This window comes from Cydia splendana, chromosome 16 (genome assembly GCF_910591565.1).
Source record: "Cydia splendana chromosome 16, ilCydSple1.2, whole genome shotgun sequence".
Classification (NCBI taxonomy): Eukaryota; Metazoa; Arthropoda; class Insecta; order Lepidoptera; family Tortricidae; genus Cydia; species Cydia splendana.
Window position 1 is genome coordinate 15,284,923 of NC_085975.1, and position 18,042 is coordinate 15,302,964.

Here is an 18,042-nt window from a genome sequence, read left to right on the forward strand (position 1 = left end):
TTATCCATATATATACATTTTTTGATAACTTTATATATACGTTTTCATTTTGAGTTTTAGTCGTGTGTCGATAGATGGCAGTAAATTTACAGTGACTACAACATTTACAATGACAGGACCCCTCTATACTATCTATTCTTTTTGGTCACAATGAAATGAGTAGCCTCTTACCTACTTGCAACAGATTACGGTAAACCCACGTTAGTTTTCCTCCAAATTATCGCCAGTTATAGTTTAGTACCTACATTTGTTCTAAGTTTGACCTCTTTATTATCTTTTTATTAGGTAAAACATTGTAGTGGTGATATTTAATACAAATTTCACGCACTAATTGCTACTTATATTATCCTAAAACGAGGTAGATAGTAAGCACTAATTCACATCACGTTTATTGAGCTAAGCGAAACTCGTCGAAATCTAACTACGTAACTATAAATCAATGAAACGATAATAGAGCTGAGAGCTACACGTTATGGATTAATAAAGTGTTTATCTATCATCCGTAACAATGTATCTGTGATGTGACAAGTTTACGTTTGGTTGTGCTCGCCCGGGGACAGGGCGCCGGCGGCGGCGGCGGCGGCGCGGCGCAGTGCGGCGCTATCGAGCGGCCGGGCGGGGCGGCGAGCGGCAGTCGCGCGCGGCGCCCCACGGCCATGGGTGGCGCGCTGCTGCTCGCTCTGCTGGCGGCCGCGCGGGCCGGCGAGCCCAACACCACCATCCTCGACTATGACACCTCGTCCGCGTACGAGCCCCAGCCCACCGAGCCCGAGGAGAAAGCCCCTCTGTTCCCCACCGATCTCTTCACGGAGGAGCAGCGGCGCTCCGGGGCTGTCCTCCTGCACGTGCTCGGCATGGGCTACATGTTCGTCGCGCTGGCTATAGTCTGCGACGAATTCTTCGTCCCGTCGCTGGACGTGATCATAGAACGCCTGGCGATCAGGGACGACGTGGCCGGGGCCACGTTTATGGCGGCGGGCGGCTCGGCCCCGGAGCTGTTCACCTCCGTGATCGGGGTGTTCGTCTCGTTCGACGACGTAGGGATCGGGACGATCGTGGGCTCGGCCGTGTTCAACATCCTGTTCGTGATCGGTGCGTGCGCGTTGTTCTCCCGCACGACGTTGACTCTGACCTGGTGGCCGCTGTTCCGCGACTGCAGCTTCTACTCGATCAGTTTGCTGGTGTTGATATACTGTTTCCGGGACAGCCTGATCTACTGGCAGGAGGCGCTGGTGCTGTTCTCGCTGTACGGCGCGTACGTGATGTTCATGCGGTGGAACCAGCAGGTGGAGCGCGCCGTGAAGAAGGTCGTCTACAAGAACAAGGTGACGCGCGTCCGCAGCACGGATCAGCTGATGCCCACGGTGAGCTCGCCCGCTACGCATGCATAGTTTACTACTAGGTACTCTGTCGCAGATTTTATAAACAAGTGAAACACGCAACGCAAAGTTACGCTTCGTTTACGTGTTTCAACTGTTCTGATTTTGGTGGTAACAGAATGCTGATCTATAAGGGGTCATCCATTAATTACGTCACACGAATTTCTAGGTTTTTTGACCCCTCCCCCCCCCCCCCTTTGTCACATTTGGTCACATTTGGCAAACCCCTCCCCCCTAGTGTGACGTCACATTTTTTCTACGAAATCGCCAAATCGAATTAAGTAAGTACCTAAGTATTATTAATATTTTATCAAAATATTTTTGACGATATAAATATTAGTAATTTTATAACCCAAAACTGCTTAGGAAAGAAAATTAAAAGAATAAAAACGATTATCGTTTTAAAAACTTATTATTTAAATGTACAGCGAATAAAATAATTTAAAAAAAAAAATCGGTTACTGATGACGTTAAAGTGACGTCACAAAGTTTGTGTCTCCCCCCTCCCCCATGTCACAATATGTCACATTTTCTTGACCCCCTCCCTCCCCCTAAACGTGTGACGTAATTAATGGATGACCCCTAAGATTGTTATTCACTTTCCACAAAAAAATATAGGGTACCGTAAAATCACTCAATTATAGTCTAAAATCGTCCGACTATGGTCCAGATCTAACTCGAATATCTTCGTTTAGGTGTACCTAATTGTTATTTAAAAAACTCGGGCAGAACTAAAAGGATTATTGATACTTACGGATTGAACTTTTGGAGCATAGTTGTAGTAAATATTGGACTATAGTTAAGTGGTTACTAAAATGGTGTTGTACATTCAAAAAAAATTTTTTTGGACCCATTTTGTACCGTGTCACAGTGACAATTCAATAGTATGAGGTCTCTAGCGACTTTCATATACATATTGATTGTCACCGTGACAAGGTACAAAATGGGTCGCAAATTAAATCCTTTGATTGTACAAGAGGCGGTAAATCGTAAAATTTCCGTACTTAAGATAACGTTATCGACTTTATTGAGACATTTCTAGAAGACAGAACGAAAATTTAAACTGTAACTTTGTAAAACTAAAGTCATAATTTAATTTATTTATAAGGTAAACGTACTGGTGCTCGACGCGGTCCCAGTACATGTCATCTTGAAACTTAAGTCATTGTCAATAGAGGTGACAGCAAGGTGTCATCTATTGGCCATTAGCATGTCGAGCACTATTACGCTTACCCTAATTGAGTTTTGCCCTGAGTTACGTGGATCCGATAAAATGTTAGGTACATATAACTGCATTTTCAAGGTTAGTTACATCTTAAACGAATGTGTTTTCTAGTTAAATATAAATAAAGGAGTCCACATCCTACTGAATAGTATTAGTAAAGCATTGCTCTACAATTTGTGGGGTGAGATTCCATTGCAAAATTGAATATCTATTGTAAGTAGGTAAATTATACGATACATGTGCGAAAAGTAGGAAATCCGCAACGAGTGGCGATAAATTAAAACACAACCGAAGGGAGTGTTTTAAATCGACACGAGTATCGAATTACCTATTCACACGTGTATCGTACAACGTTTTACAGTACATATGGCCCTTCCAATTTTCGATATAGGCACGTAAAGTGCTAATTACCGCACTAGTGTGGTAAAGTAGTGCCATTTGTACTGTAAAAGAGATTTTGTCCAACGAAACGCACTAAAATTTAAACACAATCGTTAAGTGACAACCCTCAATGCAAAATCTGCCCATAGTCTATGCAAAAAGAATAGATAGTATAGAGGGGTCCTGTCATTGTAAATTTTGTAGTCACTGTAAATTTACTGCCATCTATCGACACACGACTAAAACTCAAAATGAAAACGTATAAAGTTATCAAAAAATGTATATATATGGATAAATGATTTTATTATTTTTATATCATTTTGATCCATGTTCATTCACTGATATCTATGTGTTAAATTGTTAAATATGAAACGGTGTCGTCACGCCATCTAGCCGAGGATAGGCTAAAGGTGTGTGCGCCATCTATTCGAGAATGACTTTTACTTGAATTCCGAGGCACGTTTGTTCCTTAGACTTTATTCGTCTTATACGAAGTTACATATGTCTTTGGTCTATGTAACAAATTAAATCTACCCCATAGTCTATGTAAATAGACAGAGCTAATGAGTCTAATGACTTGTTTAGTCTACGTCTGTAGAAAACCCTAAGTACCCAAGATCTAGATATCTTCATAACATGAGTGAATTGCAAAGAAACAAATAGGTATGGTTGTCTGTAAAGTCGGTTTACGGACGGTAATTATGCGTGACAACGTCATAAGAAAACATTACCATTACATTACGTAACGTTACCATGAAGATCTGTCCACAACGTTACCATGGAGATCTGTCCACAACGTGACACTTTTTCAAATACAAATACAAATGCGTTTATTTCATTACTTTTTACATAAGTTCTTAGGTATAGTATAAGGGTTAGGTAGGTAGGCTTTTTCGTGCATACTACCGGTGTTCATCGATTTATAAGACGTTATCACGTCAAAAATTGTATGTAATTAAGCGCAGTTAAGAAGCTGTGATTAGTCTTAACTTAATTGATTCATTTGTGTTACGAAAATTAACTATATAAATTGTATTGTATTTATTGTACAAGTCTATAGCATACGCTAACACACTTTCATGCATCTAACTTAAATAGAAATGGCTTAACTGTCGTTCGTAACACAATGGAATCAATTAACTTTAGACTAATTACAGGTGCTTAACTATGTACAAATCTTCTGCAATTTACTCACATAATGCATAATGCATTCGTCAGGGTCGTACCGTAGCCAATTCGCATTTTTTAACAGACCAAGCAAGCCTTATAGAACAGTCGGCTAGTTTCATTTTGTATTTAAGAGAACAACGGTCCTCCGTCATAGTTTGCTACGGCGCAATCGATTGAATTGGCTAGGCCCTGTTAACTGTCATTCGCGCGTTCATTTCGCTCAGATTTGTCTGCACATGTATTAGTGCGAGCGAGAGGACCGCGCGAATGATAGTCGATCTCTAACTGAGGCGCAAAAATCCCGGCTCAAGGTTTGCCAAAGGGCAATGGAGCAAAGTATCCTGGTTGTCCAAAGATCTGACAGGGTGAGGAACACAAAGCTTCGCTCCGAAACCCGACTCGTTGATGTTGGGGTGAAGACCGCCAGGCTAAAGAGGGACTGGGCTGGACATGTCTGCCGGATGCATGATGACAGATGGGCCAAAATAGCCACTAGCTGGCATTCCCAGGGTAGTCGAGGCAGAGGCAGCCCGAGAAAGAGATGGCGGGACGACTTGGATGCATTCTAGCGGGATTGGCGGGATCTTGCTCAGTACAGGGAGGATTGGAAAGGGAGAGGGGAGGCCTTTGCCCAGCAGTGGGACACAAACATAGGCTATTAAAAAAAATATAACACTGGAACTGCGTGGTGCTGTACTCTGCAGACTTTTCTTGGTCTAACTCTATCAGCGTACTGAAACAGGGATATGGCTGAACATATCGGCCGAATAAAAAAGTTGAACCAAAAATTAAATCTCAGATTTGTCTATGGTCATTGATAATTATCTGTGGCTGTTTGAAGCCCGTTGTCATGGCGACGACGCACTTACGTAACGCTCGCGTGCATCACGTGCGGAGCACATCCTTATATTTCTAATCGAACGCAACATAACCGCCATTCAAAAGTTAACTTTATTAATTAAATGTTTACGTTCATTTTTGCATGGCAGAAGTATGTGTGTTACGTCTTTTTAGTCTTTGTATCAGTTGGCTTCAAAAATGAACTAACTACCAACATTTCCGTTTCAAAGTAAGCGTTATTTGTTGAGCTTTTAAGTTGATTGTAGCATGGCAAATTGTGTGAATTTAAGTAGTTTTGTACGGGAAAGATGATATTGCGTACGATTAGTATTAGCAACTCTGTTGGGCATTGATGGAAGTGGGTTAAAGTTTATGGTTTGATGTAATCGTGTTGAGGAAATAGGGTTAGGGCTTGTTCTAGTACAGTCAAGTGTAAAAATATGGGTGTAGAACACTAACTTAAAAATATGTCCCATAGTTCTTATTTTGCATACATAAGAGCTATGGAACCAGGGCTCGGAAACCGTTTTATTTTTCAAACCGGTTTCGTTCATTCACCCGGGAACGAAAAGGATTTCGTTTCCGTTTGCGGTTACCGGTTAAACAACTGTTCTATTAAGATACTGATTTATGCCTAATTCGTTCGCTTTCCGTTTTTGTGGAACGAAATTAACCGGTTAAATTGAAAATATCGAAGCGAGATAGAACGAGTAAGTATTGCTATCTCTTTCAAGTATGACCACGAGTTTAACCGAGAGTCTCCGAAAGCCAAGATTAACCGGTATTATATCGTTCCCTGCGAACCATAAAGTTCCGTTCCCTCTTCTTACCGGTTAGGAGAGAGAACGTAATTTTTTAGTTCGCGTTCCATCAATTAACCGGTTTTTTAATGAACGAAATAATATAACGATTTTGGAACGATATTAACAGGTATTTCAATACCGGTTCCGAGCCCTGTATGGAACATTGAGATGATTTGTGCACCCATATTTATACAATGACTGTACACTACTAGTTGTACATATTTGTACTTTTAGTTCAGATAGTAGCTACACAAATAAAATGTAAAAATGTAACTGTCTTCGTGAGAGATTTATTTCAAACTTGCACACAAAAGAAGTACAACAGGCGGACTTAATGCCTCTAGGCATTCTCTACCAGTCAACTATAGGGCGAAGCAGAAATGAAGTAAGGTATAGGTAGATAAAGAGATAGACAGTATAAACGCTCAAAAAATTAATTTGTGGTATTTAATTTAATTTCAGTTTTATTATTCGTTGTTACAGCGGCAATATAGTTAGATACATGGAAAACATTGTCTATCAATCATAAATCAAAGGAGGCTATTTTCAAGCCGACCAATTTCAAATAATATTAGTATATAATAAACAGGGTGCCATTGGCACTGGTACGGAATAAAAAATAAATAAATAGCGAGATCTTGTACTTACCTTATTTATTATAATATAAAGTTAATTAAACGTAACCAATCTTGTATGAAATATATGGAATTTCCACGCAACCGTGCACAAGTATGCACATAAACCGTTTAGTGCACAAGGCCGCTGCAATTTGAGGGCGCACGCTACGCCGGTCCGCTACGGCGTAGACCTTCTACGGAGTGCTACGAACGTCTACGCGGGCGTGAAACACAAGAGATATTCAGTTATACAATAAAATTTGCTTATTTTTTTAAATTGTTATGTCACGACCTTGCACTAATAAGCGCGAGCGATTGTACTACTTATTAGTTTATTACACATATCAAACATACATACAGTCAGCAGCAAAAGTTGCTAAGCGGGTGAGGTGTTCAAAATTACCTTGACACGCTCTTATTCTCTTAACAATAAAGCCGCGTCATGATCATTTTGAACACCACGCCCGCTTAGCAACTTCTGCTGCCGACTGTGCATAGAATACTCTTTATTGGCACACCTCAGTAAAAGATACAGCTTAAAGAATAACAACTGATATAAGATAGATTTAGACAACAGGCGGTCTTATCGTTAAAGAGCGATCCCTTCCAACAACCTTTGATAATCGAATTTAAACTGTTGTGACATATTAACATTGAATAATTTTACGGTTTAGACTCACTTGATTTAGTCACTCGCGCGACATGTTTCGGAGAGCCTAGGTCTCCTTTCTCAAGCACTAACAGTGCGAGCCAGTACGCGATACATGGCCGTCGTGAACGCTGCTCGCACTGTTAGTGCTTGAGAAAGGAGACCTAGGCTCTCTGAAACAAGTCGCGCGAGTGACTAAAAACAAGTGAGTCTAAACCGTAAAATTATTCAACCTTTGATAAGATTCGGTTTCGACCGAAACTAGAGCAAAACCGGAACCTTCGGTTTCGGCAAAAAATCCGGGTTTGGTAAAACACTAGTTTCAAATCGCCCCGTCATCGCCCACACTGTTAACTGACAGTTTGTAAACCTTAAAGGTACAAACGGTTACTGTTTGTAAACGCGTACCTAAATCTTTACAGTTGAGATAGGGATCACTAGCCGATAAGGGCTGATTTACACCGCCGCTAATTACCACCGTATTTGCGCCCTGCGCGGCGTTGTCCGCACCATTGTCTTGCTATTTAGATTTTATGGGGCTATTTTGAAATATCAAACTCCGGATGGCTCAATAATACGTATAGATATAAATAACTTAAAAGTAGTAGTAGTAGTATCAGATAATGAAATAAATATGTAGAAATGTACCTACCTAAATATGAGGTGAATTAAACAGTTGGGTAGTAGTAGTAAAGACAAATGTAACTTCGTATAAGACGAATAAAGTCTAAGGAAAAAACGTGCCTCGGAATTCAAGTAAAAGTCATTCTCGAATAGATGGCGCATACACCTTTAGCCTATCCTCGGCTAGATGGCGTGACGACACCGTTTCATATTTAACAATTTTAACACATAGATATCAGTGAATGAACATGGATCAAAATGATATAAAAATAATAAAATCATTTTATCCATATATATACATTTTTTGATAACTTTATACGTTTTCATTTTGAGTTTTAGTCGTGTGTCGATAGATGGCAGTAAATTTACAGTGACTACAAAATTTACAATGACAGGACCCCTCTATACTATCTATTCTTTTTGGTAGTAGTAAAACACTTTATTGTACAAAAATCAAAACAAAACAGGAAAAATAACATTCGTCATTAGTGCAGTCGACGCCAAAAACATGTTTACACTTTTGCACCTTACTCCTTTGTAATAAGGCGAAAAATGTAAACATATCTTTGACGTCGACTGTACAAAGGCGAACTTATAGCAGTTACAATACCTATACTTTCTGAAGAAAGTGATGAAAGTGTATCTGTAACTACTTTTAAGTTATTTCGCTTGTACTGAACTGTGACGCGGTGGGCAAAGTTATGTTGAAGGGCAAAGTTTTATACTTTTACGGTGCGTCTACAATTTTTTTTTTGAAATAGTTTTACTTATGTACCCATTTAAAATAAGTTAAAGTAGTACGGAACCCTCGGTGGGTGAGTCCGACTCGCACTTGTCCGGTTTTTTCGTTCCCCGCCACTGGTAAATTTAATTTTCTTTATTAGGTATGTGACATCGACGAGTATATCAGTTAATAATACCAAATAATACGGAAAATATCAGCTGTATTCAAATTCAAATACTAGATATTATCATATAGTTTCAATATCTAGTATTTGACGTATCTCATTGTTCGAATACGGCTGTATGTACATGCATTATAAATTATGAATTGTGTAATTCATAATTTAAAAAACTTCCAAATTATGTCATAATTACAACACCAATTAGTAGGGTGACCACGACGCATAAATCTAGCGGACCTGTCCCACTATACCGGACGTAACTCAGTAGTAAAACGACGGCGCTTACGTCTCTCTCGATCGGAAGGCATTGTTATTGAGACTGAAACAACGCGGCACTTTGGCACCGAGCCAGGTGCATTTTTGCCCGCAGTGACAAGGCTTACGGAATTTATGGGACAAATCGAAGTAACCTTGGTTGGCAGTTAGTTTTCTTTTAAAGATTTAAAGCGGGTACTTGTAAGTTTTTAATTATCGTTTATTTATAAATAACTAACTTCTGCCCGCGACTTTGTCTGCGTGGAATGATGATGACGATTGATAAAAAGTACCCTATGTACATTCTGTCTAAACCGGTTCAGCGTTTTAAGCGTGAAGAGGTAACAGACAGACACACTTTCGCATTTATAATATTATAATTAGTATGCATGGATTACATGCTACACATTTAAATATTTTACACGATAAATTAAGTTCCTTAAATAACTCGATTGACCCGTTTCTAATATTAATAATAAAGGCTTACTTTACAACTTTTTCACGGAACTTTATTAATATTGATATCTCATAATCATAGTAAAGCTCAGTCTTCGCTCATTAGCACACTGTGGCCACCCTACCGCAGCTGAAAGGGGCTGGGCGGGTTTCGGAACAAAAGGTACCGCGGAAAGCGGTAATGTACCTACTGTATACAAATAGTTGGCTACAGAATACGGAGTATCATTGTGGTGGAGCCCCATTCTTGTACAGAGGACCTACCGCAAACCACGTTCAACGTTTTGTCTCTCTGTCGCACTTGTAAATTCGTACGTAAGTGTGACAGGAAGGCAACGCGTGGAACGTGGTTGGCGGTAAGCCCCCAGACTACTAGATTCCGTTTAACTAAAGTAGAGTCCAGACGGGACAATTTTACGCAAATCTGATTAAATTGTCCGATCAAATCAGGCCGTGTGGACGTAAACGCCTATTTGGCTCGCTGATTTCGATCAAAATGGAGGTGCGGACGCAAGAAACCAATTTATGACTATCTAATCGTATTCGCATTTGGGGGCATTTTTTTTAATTTTGAGCGCTCAAATATCACCATAAAATTAAAATTGATGATTAAATTGGAGACTGACGCCAATTTCTTCTGTGATCAAATCGGTCGATCGGTTTTACTGACGACAGCAATACGTAGCAGTGAGATATGTTTACCGTGTCTAACATACCAAAGGCTGCGTTCCTGTCATCTGTTACTTAATAGGGAATATTACGCAAAACTCTGCGTAGGGGGCGCCACTACCACTATCCATCACAATCTGGGGGTCTATCGCGAAACAAGAAAATCCAAATTACGTTATCTATCCTCTCTATCACTCTTGCATATTCGAGCGATAAAGAGGCAGATAACTAAATTTCGATTTTCGCGATTCCCGGTAGGCCCTATTGTTAACAAACCGCCTTGATGCATCAATGTCATATTTTATTGTCTGTGAAAACTTATCAAAAAAAAGTATGGTTCGCTAGCTAGCTTAGTGATGCACTCTGGCGGCAGAACATTGCAGTAATACCCCCTATTAAGTGAGGTTTGTGCAGCATTTTAGCTTGGTCAAATTCTACGTCAAAAAAGTCAAAAAAGCCAAAAAAGTAAAAAAAAAAGACTTTCTATCCAAAGCAAACAGAAAGAAAATAAACGAAGAGGAAAGCATGGGACCGTTCCGCACGGCCGCCTCTTCCGAAACAATTACTTTTCTAATCTGTTTTTGGCGTTTCGTTGTTCAGTTCCAATGTTTTATTTTAATTTTTAGGAACTGTTCCTCCGAAAGAACTGAATCCGGAGGTCGCGGGTTCAAACCCCGGCTCGTACCAATGAGTTTTTCGGAACTTATGTACGAAATATCATTTGAATTTACCAGTTGCTTTTCGGTGAAGGAAAACATCGTGAGGAAACCGGACTAATCCCAATAAGGCCTAGTTTCCCCTCTGGGTTGGAAGGTCAGATGGCAGTCGCTTTCGTAAAAACTAGTGCCTACGTCAAATCATGTGATTAGTTGTCAAGCGGACCCCAGGCTCTCATGAGCCGTGGCAAAATGCCGGGATAACGCAAGGAAGAAGTTTTAGGAACTGTTCCTCAAAATGCCTTGTTTATATCTGTTTCAAATCGTAAGCGTAAGTAGTTCTCAAGATACATATTTCTAGTCATTTTCTAGCGATATGACAGACGGACAGAGTTTCACCATAAGGGTTTTTGTAGGGTTGTTTCTTATAGAACAATCCCAAAATGAAAAAACCGGGCAAGTGCGAGTCGGACTCGCGCACGAAGGGTTCCGTACCATAATGCAAAAAACGGCAAATAAAAAAAACGGTCACCCATCCAACCCAACTAACATTAGGCGCTAAATTTAAGGGTTACAAGAGATTTATATAAGCGCCTATTTACTCTTTAGGTGTTGTTAGTACTCTAAAAATAGGAGTTATAGCCGGCTATAACCCCGTTTTAACCCCGGATTGGGCACAAATTTTATCACCGTAAGATTTATAACAGTGCTACAGTAGGGTTAGGGGATAAAAAAAGAGACATAAGAGCGGTATAGTGGAGCTACAATAGTGTTAATTAATTCTTTAGGAGCTATATGGGTTGCATATAGGTGACTACAAACTGTTCTAGTAGAAGAGCGCTAAAGTAGTGCTGTAATAGCGTTGATTAACAACTTAGGATTTAAAAGGGTGCCAAATAAGCGACTACTAACTGTTTGAGTAGTAGTGTAGAGCTATATAGTTGATACTTTCAGCTTTAGATGGTATATTAGCATTTAAAGTCAATATTTGTAACACTCAAGAAGGTAATTGCACATTTTTTCCTTAGCCCTGACTGCTTTGGTTGCAGATGTTTCCATTTTGTATTATTATTTGTAAGCTTGCACTGTGACAGCTTGAAGTGAAATGTAATGGCGGATAAATAAAAGCAAATAATTATTTTAGTTCACCGATGCCGGTGTTATCTGCGGATTTATGATGGCGAAATTAATTACACTGTCAATAACTATATGTATTACTAACAAAATTTTAAAGGGCCTCTGATCCTTTGCATATTTATCTGAATATAATATTTTTTAAATTGTGGTCCACCGTATTTAATTTTCGCAAAATTACACAATATACGTGAAGTCCGGTTTTAAATACAACAATACTAACATTATGTCTATATTGAGTAAAATTATCGATTTTTATTAAGTATTTACGTTCTAATTAACAATTTTTGTTTTGCTTATTGATTCATCGGTCATATTAACATGGCGCTATAGGCTTAGGTTGTAAGTAAGACTCTAATAACACTATAAGATGTACTAAGGTATTGAATAACGCCCGTCTGCGACTACATGATCTATAAAAGTGACTCATAACTTCTCTTTTCGACTGTAAGTGAGACAAGAGAGTTAAGAAGCGATTGCGAGTAACGGAGCTATAAAAGAGTTTTTATCGCCTGTTTAGAACCTTAAGTGAAAATTGCAGCTGCTTATTACTCATATAGATGTTAAGGTGGTAGAATTCACTTTGAGCTATAACACTAGCTGCTTAAGATCCATTATAGCGGCCAAAACGGCTACTGTGGATCTTAAAGCTATACATGGACTTCTTAAAGACCTTGATGTCACCAGAGCCTGTAAGCTTAGAGTATATAGCTATTCTCCAGCCGTTATATGTCTTTAGGTGATAAAATAAGTGCTAAGTGTCGCCTAATTGTTTGTTGGGAAGTACTGACCCCGCCCGACGTTGCTTAACTTTAGTCAAAAATCACGTTTGTTGTATGGGAGCCCCACTTAAATCTTAATTTTATTCTGTTTTTAGAATTTGTTGTTATAGCGGCAATAGAAATACATCATCTGTGAAAATTTCAACTGTCTAGCTATCATGGTTCGTGAGATACAGCCTGGTGACAGACGGACGGACGGACGGACGGACAGCGGAGTCTTAGTAATAGGGTCCCGTTTTACCCTTTGGGTACGGAACCCTAAAATGGGACCCTTTAAATAAAATTGCCCTCAGGTACCTGTGTATGTGTGTATGAAAGAATTCTAATTTAAAATCAGGTCAATCAATATAAATAGCATTCATATCTATCGATAATATAAATAGAATGAAAATTGCTCATAAGACTCATTATAATATAAAATAAACGTATTAAATTTGATTGTCTGCAATTTCCTACCTTATAATATAACAGTTATGTTATAACATAACCTAAGTCCTAAGCAATAGCGGCTCATATTTTGCACGTAACGATATGAGAAATAAGCACGTGTTACGATGAATTTAAACAATTAAACTGTTTTACAATTATCGAATTTAAACATTTTAAACTGTTGTGAGACATACTAACATTGAATAATTTTACGGTTTAGACTCACTTGTTTTTAGTCCGAAACATGTCGCGCGAGTGACTAAAAACAAGTGAGTCTAAACCGTAAAATTATTCAATGTTTTACAATTCACAAATAGTTTTAAACGGTTTTAGACAAATTACCTACTGGTTATTTAGAATAGATAAGGATCGAGGTAATGAATCATATGTAACATAGGCACGAGGTTAATAACTTAATAAGTCCGTTTTCACAATAACCTCCTAAGACCCAAATTTTTGTACAAAAGTTCAAAATAGATTGTGGAATAAATATGTAAATAAATTTGTATACAGGATGTAACAAAAATAGTGGGGACAATGTTCGGTAGGTATCGTGATTAGGAAAAAGTGATAGAAATTTTTATTTAACACGATAAATTTTTGACTTTTGGAGAGATTGGCAGACTAAGACGAACTGCCCCATGGAAAAAAATGCATTAAAATGTTTTTTCTCCTAATTATTCCTAATCTTATGAATCTCACTATACCGAATATGCCCTTAAATGGATCCCCACTATTTTTGATACACCTTGAAATGAAATTTGAAATGAAATTAAAGTTTATTCCATATTCACGCTAACGTATGGTACAGTAGATATTATTAAGTGTACATTATTGACCCATGCGGCCTTAGGGCATGTGAAAATTATTTTGTATTCCACAATGAATTTTGAACTTTCATTTTGTAAAAAAATAAGGGTTCAAAATTCAAAAACAAAATATGCTTCTGGGTCTAGGATAGCATGCAGTTTAAGATGAATTCTAACCACATTTTACCTTGTACATATTATTATATAGTGTGTATTGTGCAGTGGTCCTCGGAAGGCCTGCACCGGACATGCAATTTGTATGCAAACCCGCCGCTTCCGCCCCCAAATGTTATTCCAATTGCACCGAGTGCAAGCGAGTTAATCGCTCATAACATAAGCTAACCCTTTTTCAATGTTGCAGTTCATCACTACACCTTATAAAATTATAATGAGTGGGTACTTTAGAAGTTATGAGGGAACAAATTAACATACATACACACATGCATACCCACATACATACCGGTCAAACAACAAAGTCCCCCGCCGCGTCTGTCTGTGTTTGTATGTTCGTGATAAACTCAAAAACTACTGAACGGATTTTCATGCGGTTTTCACCTATCGATAGAGTGATTCTTGAGAAAGGCTTGTGTATCATTTGTTAACCCGTGCGAAGCCGGGGCGGATCGCTAGTTGAAAATAAGGGTTGGCAAATCCACGCACCCTCAATTCAGCGTTGTCGAAAGGATCAGCAGTTTTTTGCCGAAAACGAACCTTTGCCAGAAAAAATTGTTATGCCGAAACCGGCTGAAACACAAACTTCGATCGAACATTACCTAGAACTGAAATTATATTCCAACAGTAACAATCTTAGCTGACCATCTGTAAAGCCCAGTCCAAACGGGACGATTTTTCGCCAATCTGATTAAATTATCCGATCAAATCAGGTCGTGCGGACGCAAACGCCAATTTGGCTCGCCGATTATGACCGATATTAAAATGGAGGCGCGGTCGCAAGAATAGCCATTGGTGACGCTAGTATTTTCGTTTCAGGGCATTTTATAATTAAGAGGGCTTAAATATCACCATAAACCTAAAATTGGTGATCAAATCGGTTTATATTTTAGCAAAAAGGTTCATAATTTTATTGTTAGTTAACAAAGTACACGTATTTTCTCCATAATAGCCTTAGTTTTCACAAAACCGCTGCAACGAAAGTGCCCCAAATTATAAACCGTTCCCGCTGCTAATTGCCTTATAAATTTAACGGCAATTCGTGTAGAACAAAATGTTTCTTTTTAACTAAAATGGTTTTAAAGCAGTGTTTCTCTGTTTATTTTAAATTGCATATCGAAAATCAAACGGAACAGAGTTCTATAATCAGATAATAACTATCACTACACTTTACAAAACAAAGTCCCCCGCCGCGTCTGTCTGTATGTGTGTTTGTATGTTTGTTCGCGATAAACTTAAAAACTACTGAACGGATTTTTATGCGGTTTTCACCTATAAATAGAGTGATTCTTGAGAAAGGTTTAGGTGTATAATTTGTTAACCCGTGCGAAGCCGCTAGTTGTTAATAAGACCTTCACTATATCACTTGTGTTCCACAAATAATTATTTTCTTTGTAACCGTTTGTAAATTGACGACGCCGTTTGTAAACGGCGGATTCTTACAATTTTCCTGCGACATCTATACGTACAAAATTTAATAGTGGGACAGGCGAGCCAACGTCCTTTCATTTAATTTTTGCGTTGGCACCATAGAATTTAATCAGATTGCTCGTAAAATTGTCCCGTCTAGACTAGCCTTTAGATCAGTCAAGGTTGGCCCAATGTGAACATGGGGCTTAACATTAGTGTCTGTGGATAGCACTTCACCTATAAGGCGGTCTTCACATTGGATTCGGGTCCGCACGCCGCTCCGGTGTGCGAGCGGGACATCGCTATATACCTGCATAGCGCTGTCTCGCGCACACAATCGCGTAAATGTCCGTATAATGCGCTGTTCCGTAGATCTAGGCTTCTCTAGTTCTCTGTGCGTTTCCATGTCATGAAAGGTACTCACTCTGTGCTTCGACTAATGTTAAGGTGTCGGTCCGTTTGTGCGTTTAACGCAGCTTTAGTCGCATGCGACAAACGCAAGTGTCATCTCTATAACGCTCTAAGGCAGCCATGCTCAACCTGTGGCCCACTGGGCTTTTTAGGTGACCCGCCCGGTGATCCTGGTATTGATACATAGCCTTAAGGCCCCTGTACACAATGGGCCAGCGTGGGCCAGTATGGGGGACGCATTTATGCGTTACAGGAAGCAAGTAATATTGCTATCTCATTCTACCGCATGGCTACGTCCCTTGGACTGGCCGGCGCTGGCCCATTGTGTACAGAGGCCTTTACAATCCGAACGTGACCTTTAATAGCCGTAACACACTACCGCACCGCACCAAGGTCTCGGTGCGCCGCACCCATAATTGAGAGCGAGAAAGACTTATTTGATGCGGTGCGGTAGTGTGTTACGGCTTTAAGCAAATTCATATTGCGGCTACAAGGCAATAAGGTTGAAAATGGCTGCTCTAAGTGCACTAATTAAGTTAAATTGGTTGTGATTGCGTAAACGCAATGCGTTTAACGCTGCGTTTGTCGCACAAACGGTCCGACACCTTTTAAGTCCCTTCTTTACTGGCTATACTGACTTGGGCCTGTTTTTCCAGCACCAGACCGCCGCTCAAACCTTGGTGAGTGATTGCCTTATAACTAGCACTATTCACTTTCCTCTTCGTTTCATTATTGCTTTTGCTTTGTACATTGCATGGCGTATTTTTGGCTTATAAACCTTAACAGACTACCGCACCGCACCGCCTTGGTGGTGACCTTGGCGGGTTAGAGTGAGAAAGAGATATTTTGACTGCACCAAGGTCGTGGTGCGGTGCGGTAGTCTGTTACGGCTTTAAGGTGCGTCAAGATTTGGCAGACGCGCCCTGACTACGCCTGTGTCTAAAGTGGAGTCCAGACGGGATGATGAAATCGACCGATTTATCAGAAAAAAAAAATTGGCGTCGATCTCCAATTTAATCACCAATTTTAGTTTTATGATGATATTTGAGCGCTTTAAATTCAAAAATGCCCCCAAACGCATGCATACTAAAGACACAAATTGATATTCTTGCGTCTGCACCTCCATTTTATCGGTAGTATTGGTCATAATCGGCGATCGAAATCAGCGATCCAAATTGGCGTTTGCGTCCGCACGGCCTGATTTGATCGGACAATTTAATCAGATAGGCGAAAAATTGTCCCGTATTGACTCCACTCCACTCCACTTTAAGAATATAGTCGACGACCACGATTCATGTTTAGTATTGAGTTTATCAACTCAGATTCCTCGGTAAACTCAATTTTATTTTCACAAACTCGCGGATAAAAAATCGTTTACTACAAGACTTATTCTATAATTGCCTAAGAAGCTTAAATATGTGTTAGTATATTAATTTATGGCTATATCTAAATTATATATTATTGGAAACCGAAAGGTTCACGTCTGTATAATGAATTGCTCTGTTTTCTCCCTAACACAACTACGAAGACAGTAACACCGTGTACGAACAGGATCTTAGGATATTTATTTAATGAAAACAACGACCCAAAACATGCTACTAAATTAAAACGTTGACAGGTTACGCTTTTAATTAAATTCCCGCCATCTTGTCTATGCTCATTCAAGATGGCGGCGAGCGCAGCGTCAGCAAATTTTGATGAATGTTTACTCGGATTTGAAGATAATAGGAATCTGGAAATGACGGAATTATTAATGAACACGGAATTGTTGAAAAGTTTGTAAAGAAAGACATTGTATTTTGAGGCAAGTGACGCGAAAAACACTTTTTTAACGAGAACTAAGATGTGTGGAGTTGTATTTAGCTTCAATACAATAAAATAAGTAATATTGTTGTAATCTAACTCTAGCGAAGGAAATAAACGAGTGAGTCAACCAGTCATTTTACACACTTACCTACTTAATTAAACCTATCACAATCTAGGGGTAAACCAAAACATTGACTTGAGTCAATGAGATAAGTCAAAGAGGCTTGCAGATCACTATCACTACACTTTATACTTAAAACAAAGACCCCCGCCGCGTCTCGATCTGTGTAGGTATGTATGTTCGCGTGTGTAGCCCCCATTCCCACGGACGCTTTTACAACGCGCGTTAAAAAAGCGTTTGAATGACACAAATGGATACATGTGTCTTTTTTCACACGACAGCGGTGGCGCTTTTTATCAAGCGTTGTTGGATTTTCGACTTTAAGCCTTGGTCGTTAAAT

The 18,042-nt window shown here is 39.4% G+C and overlaps 1 protein-coding gene across 1 annotated transcript in view; it reads left to right on the forward strand.

Moving 5' to 3' along the window:
* The first annotated feature begins 372 nt into the window (after nt 1–372).
* The window catches only part of LOC134798459 (sodium/potassium/calcium exchanger Nckx30C), a 104,562-nt gene continuing 86,892 nt past the window's right edge, over nt 373–18,042 (forward strand). Inside the window, exons 1-2 of the mRNA XM_063770899.1 lie at nt 373–1,364; nt 16,432–16,455. Coding sequence (XP_063626969.1) covers nt 657–1,364; nt 16,432–16,455 — 732 coding nt within the window. The 5' untranslated portion in view covers nt 373–656. The remainder of the gene's footprint in view (nt 1,365–16,431; nt 16,456–18,042) is intronic.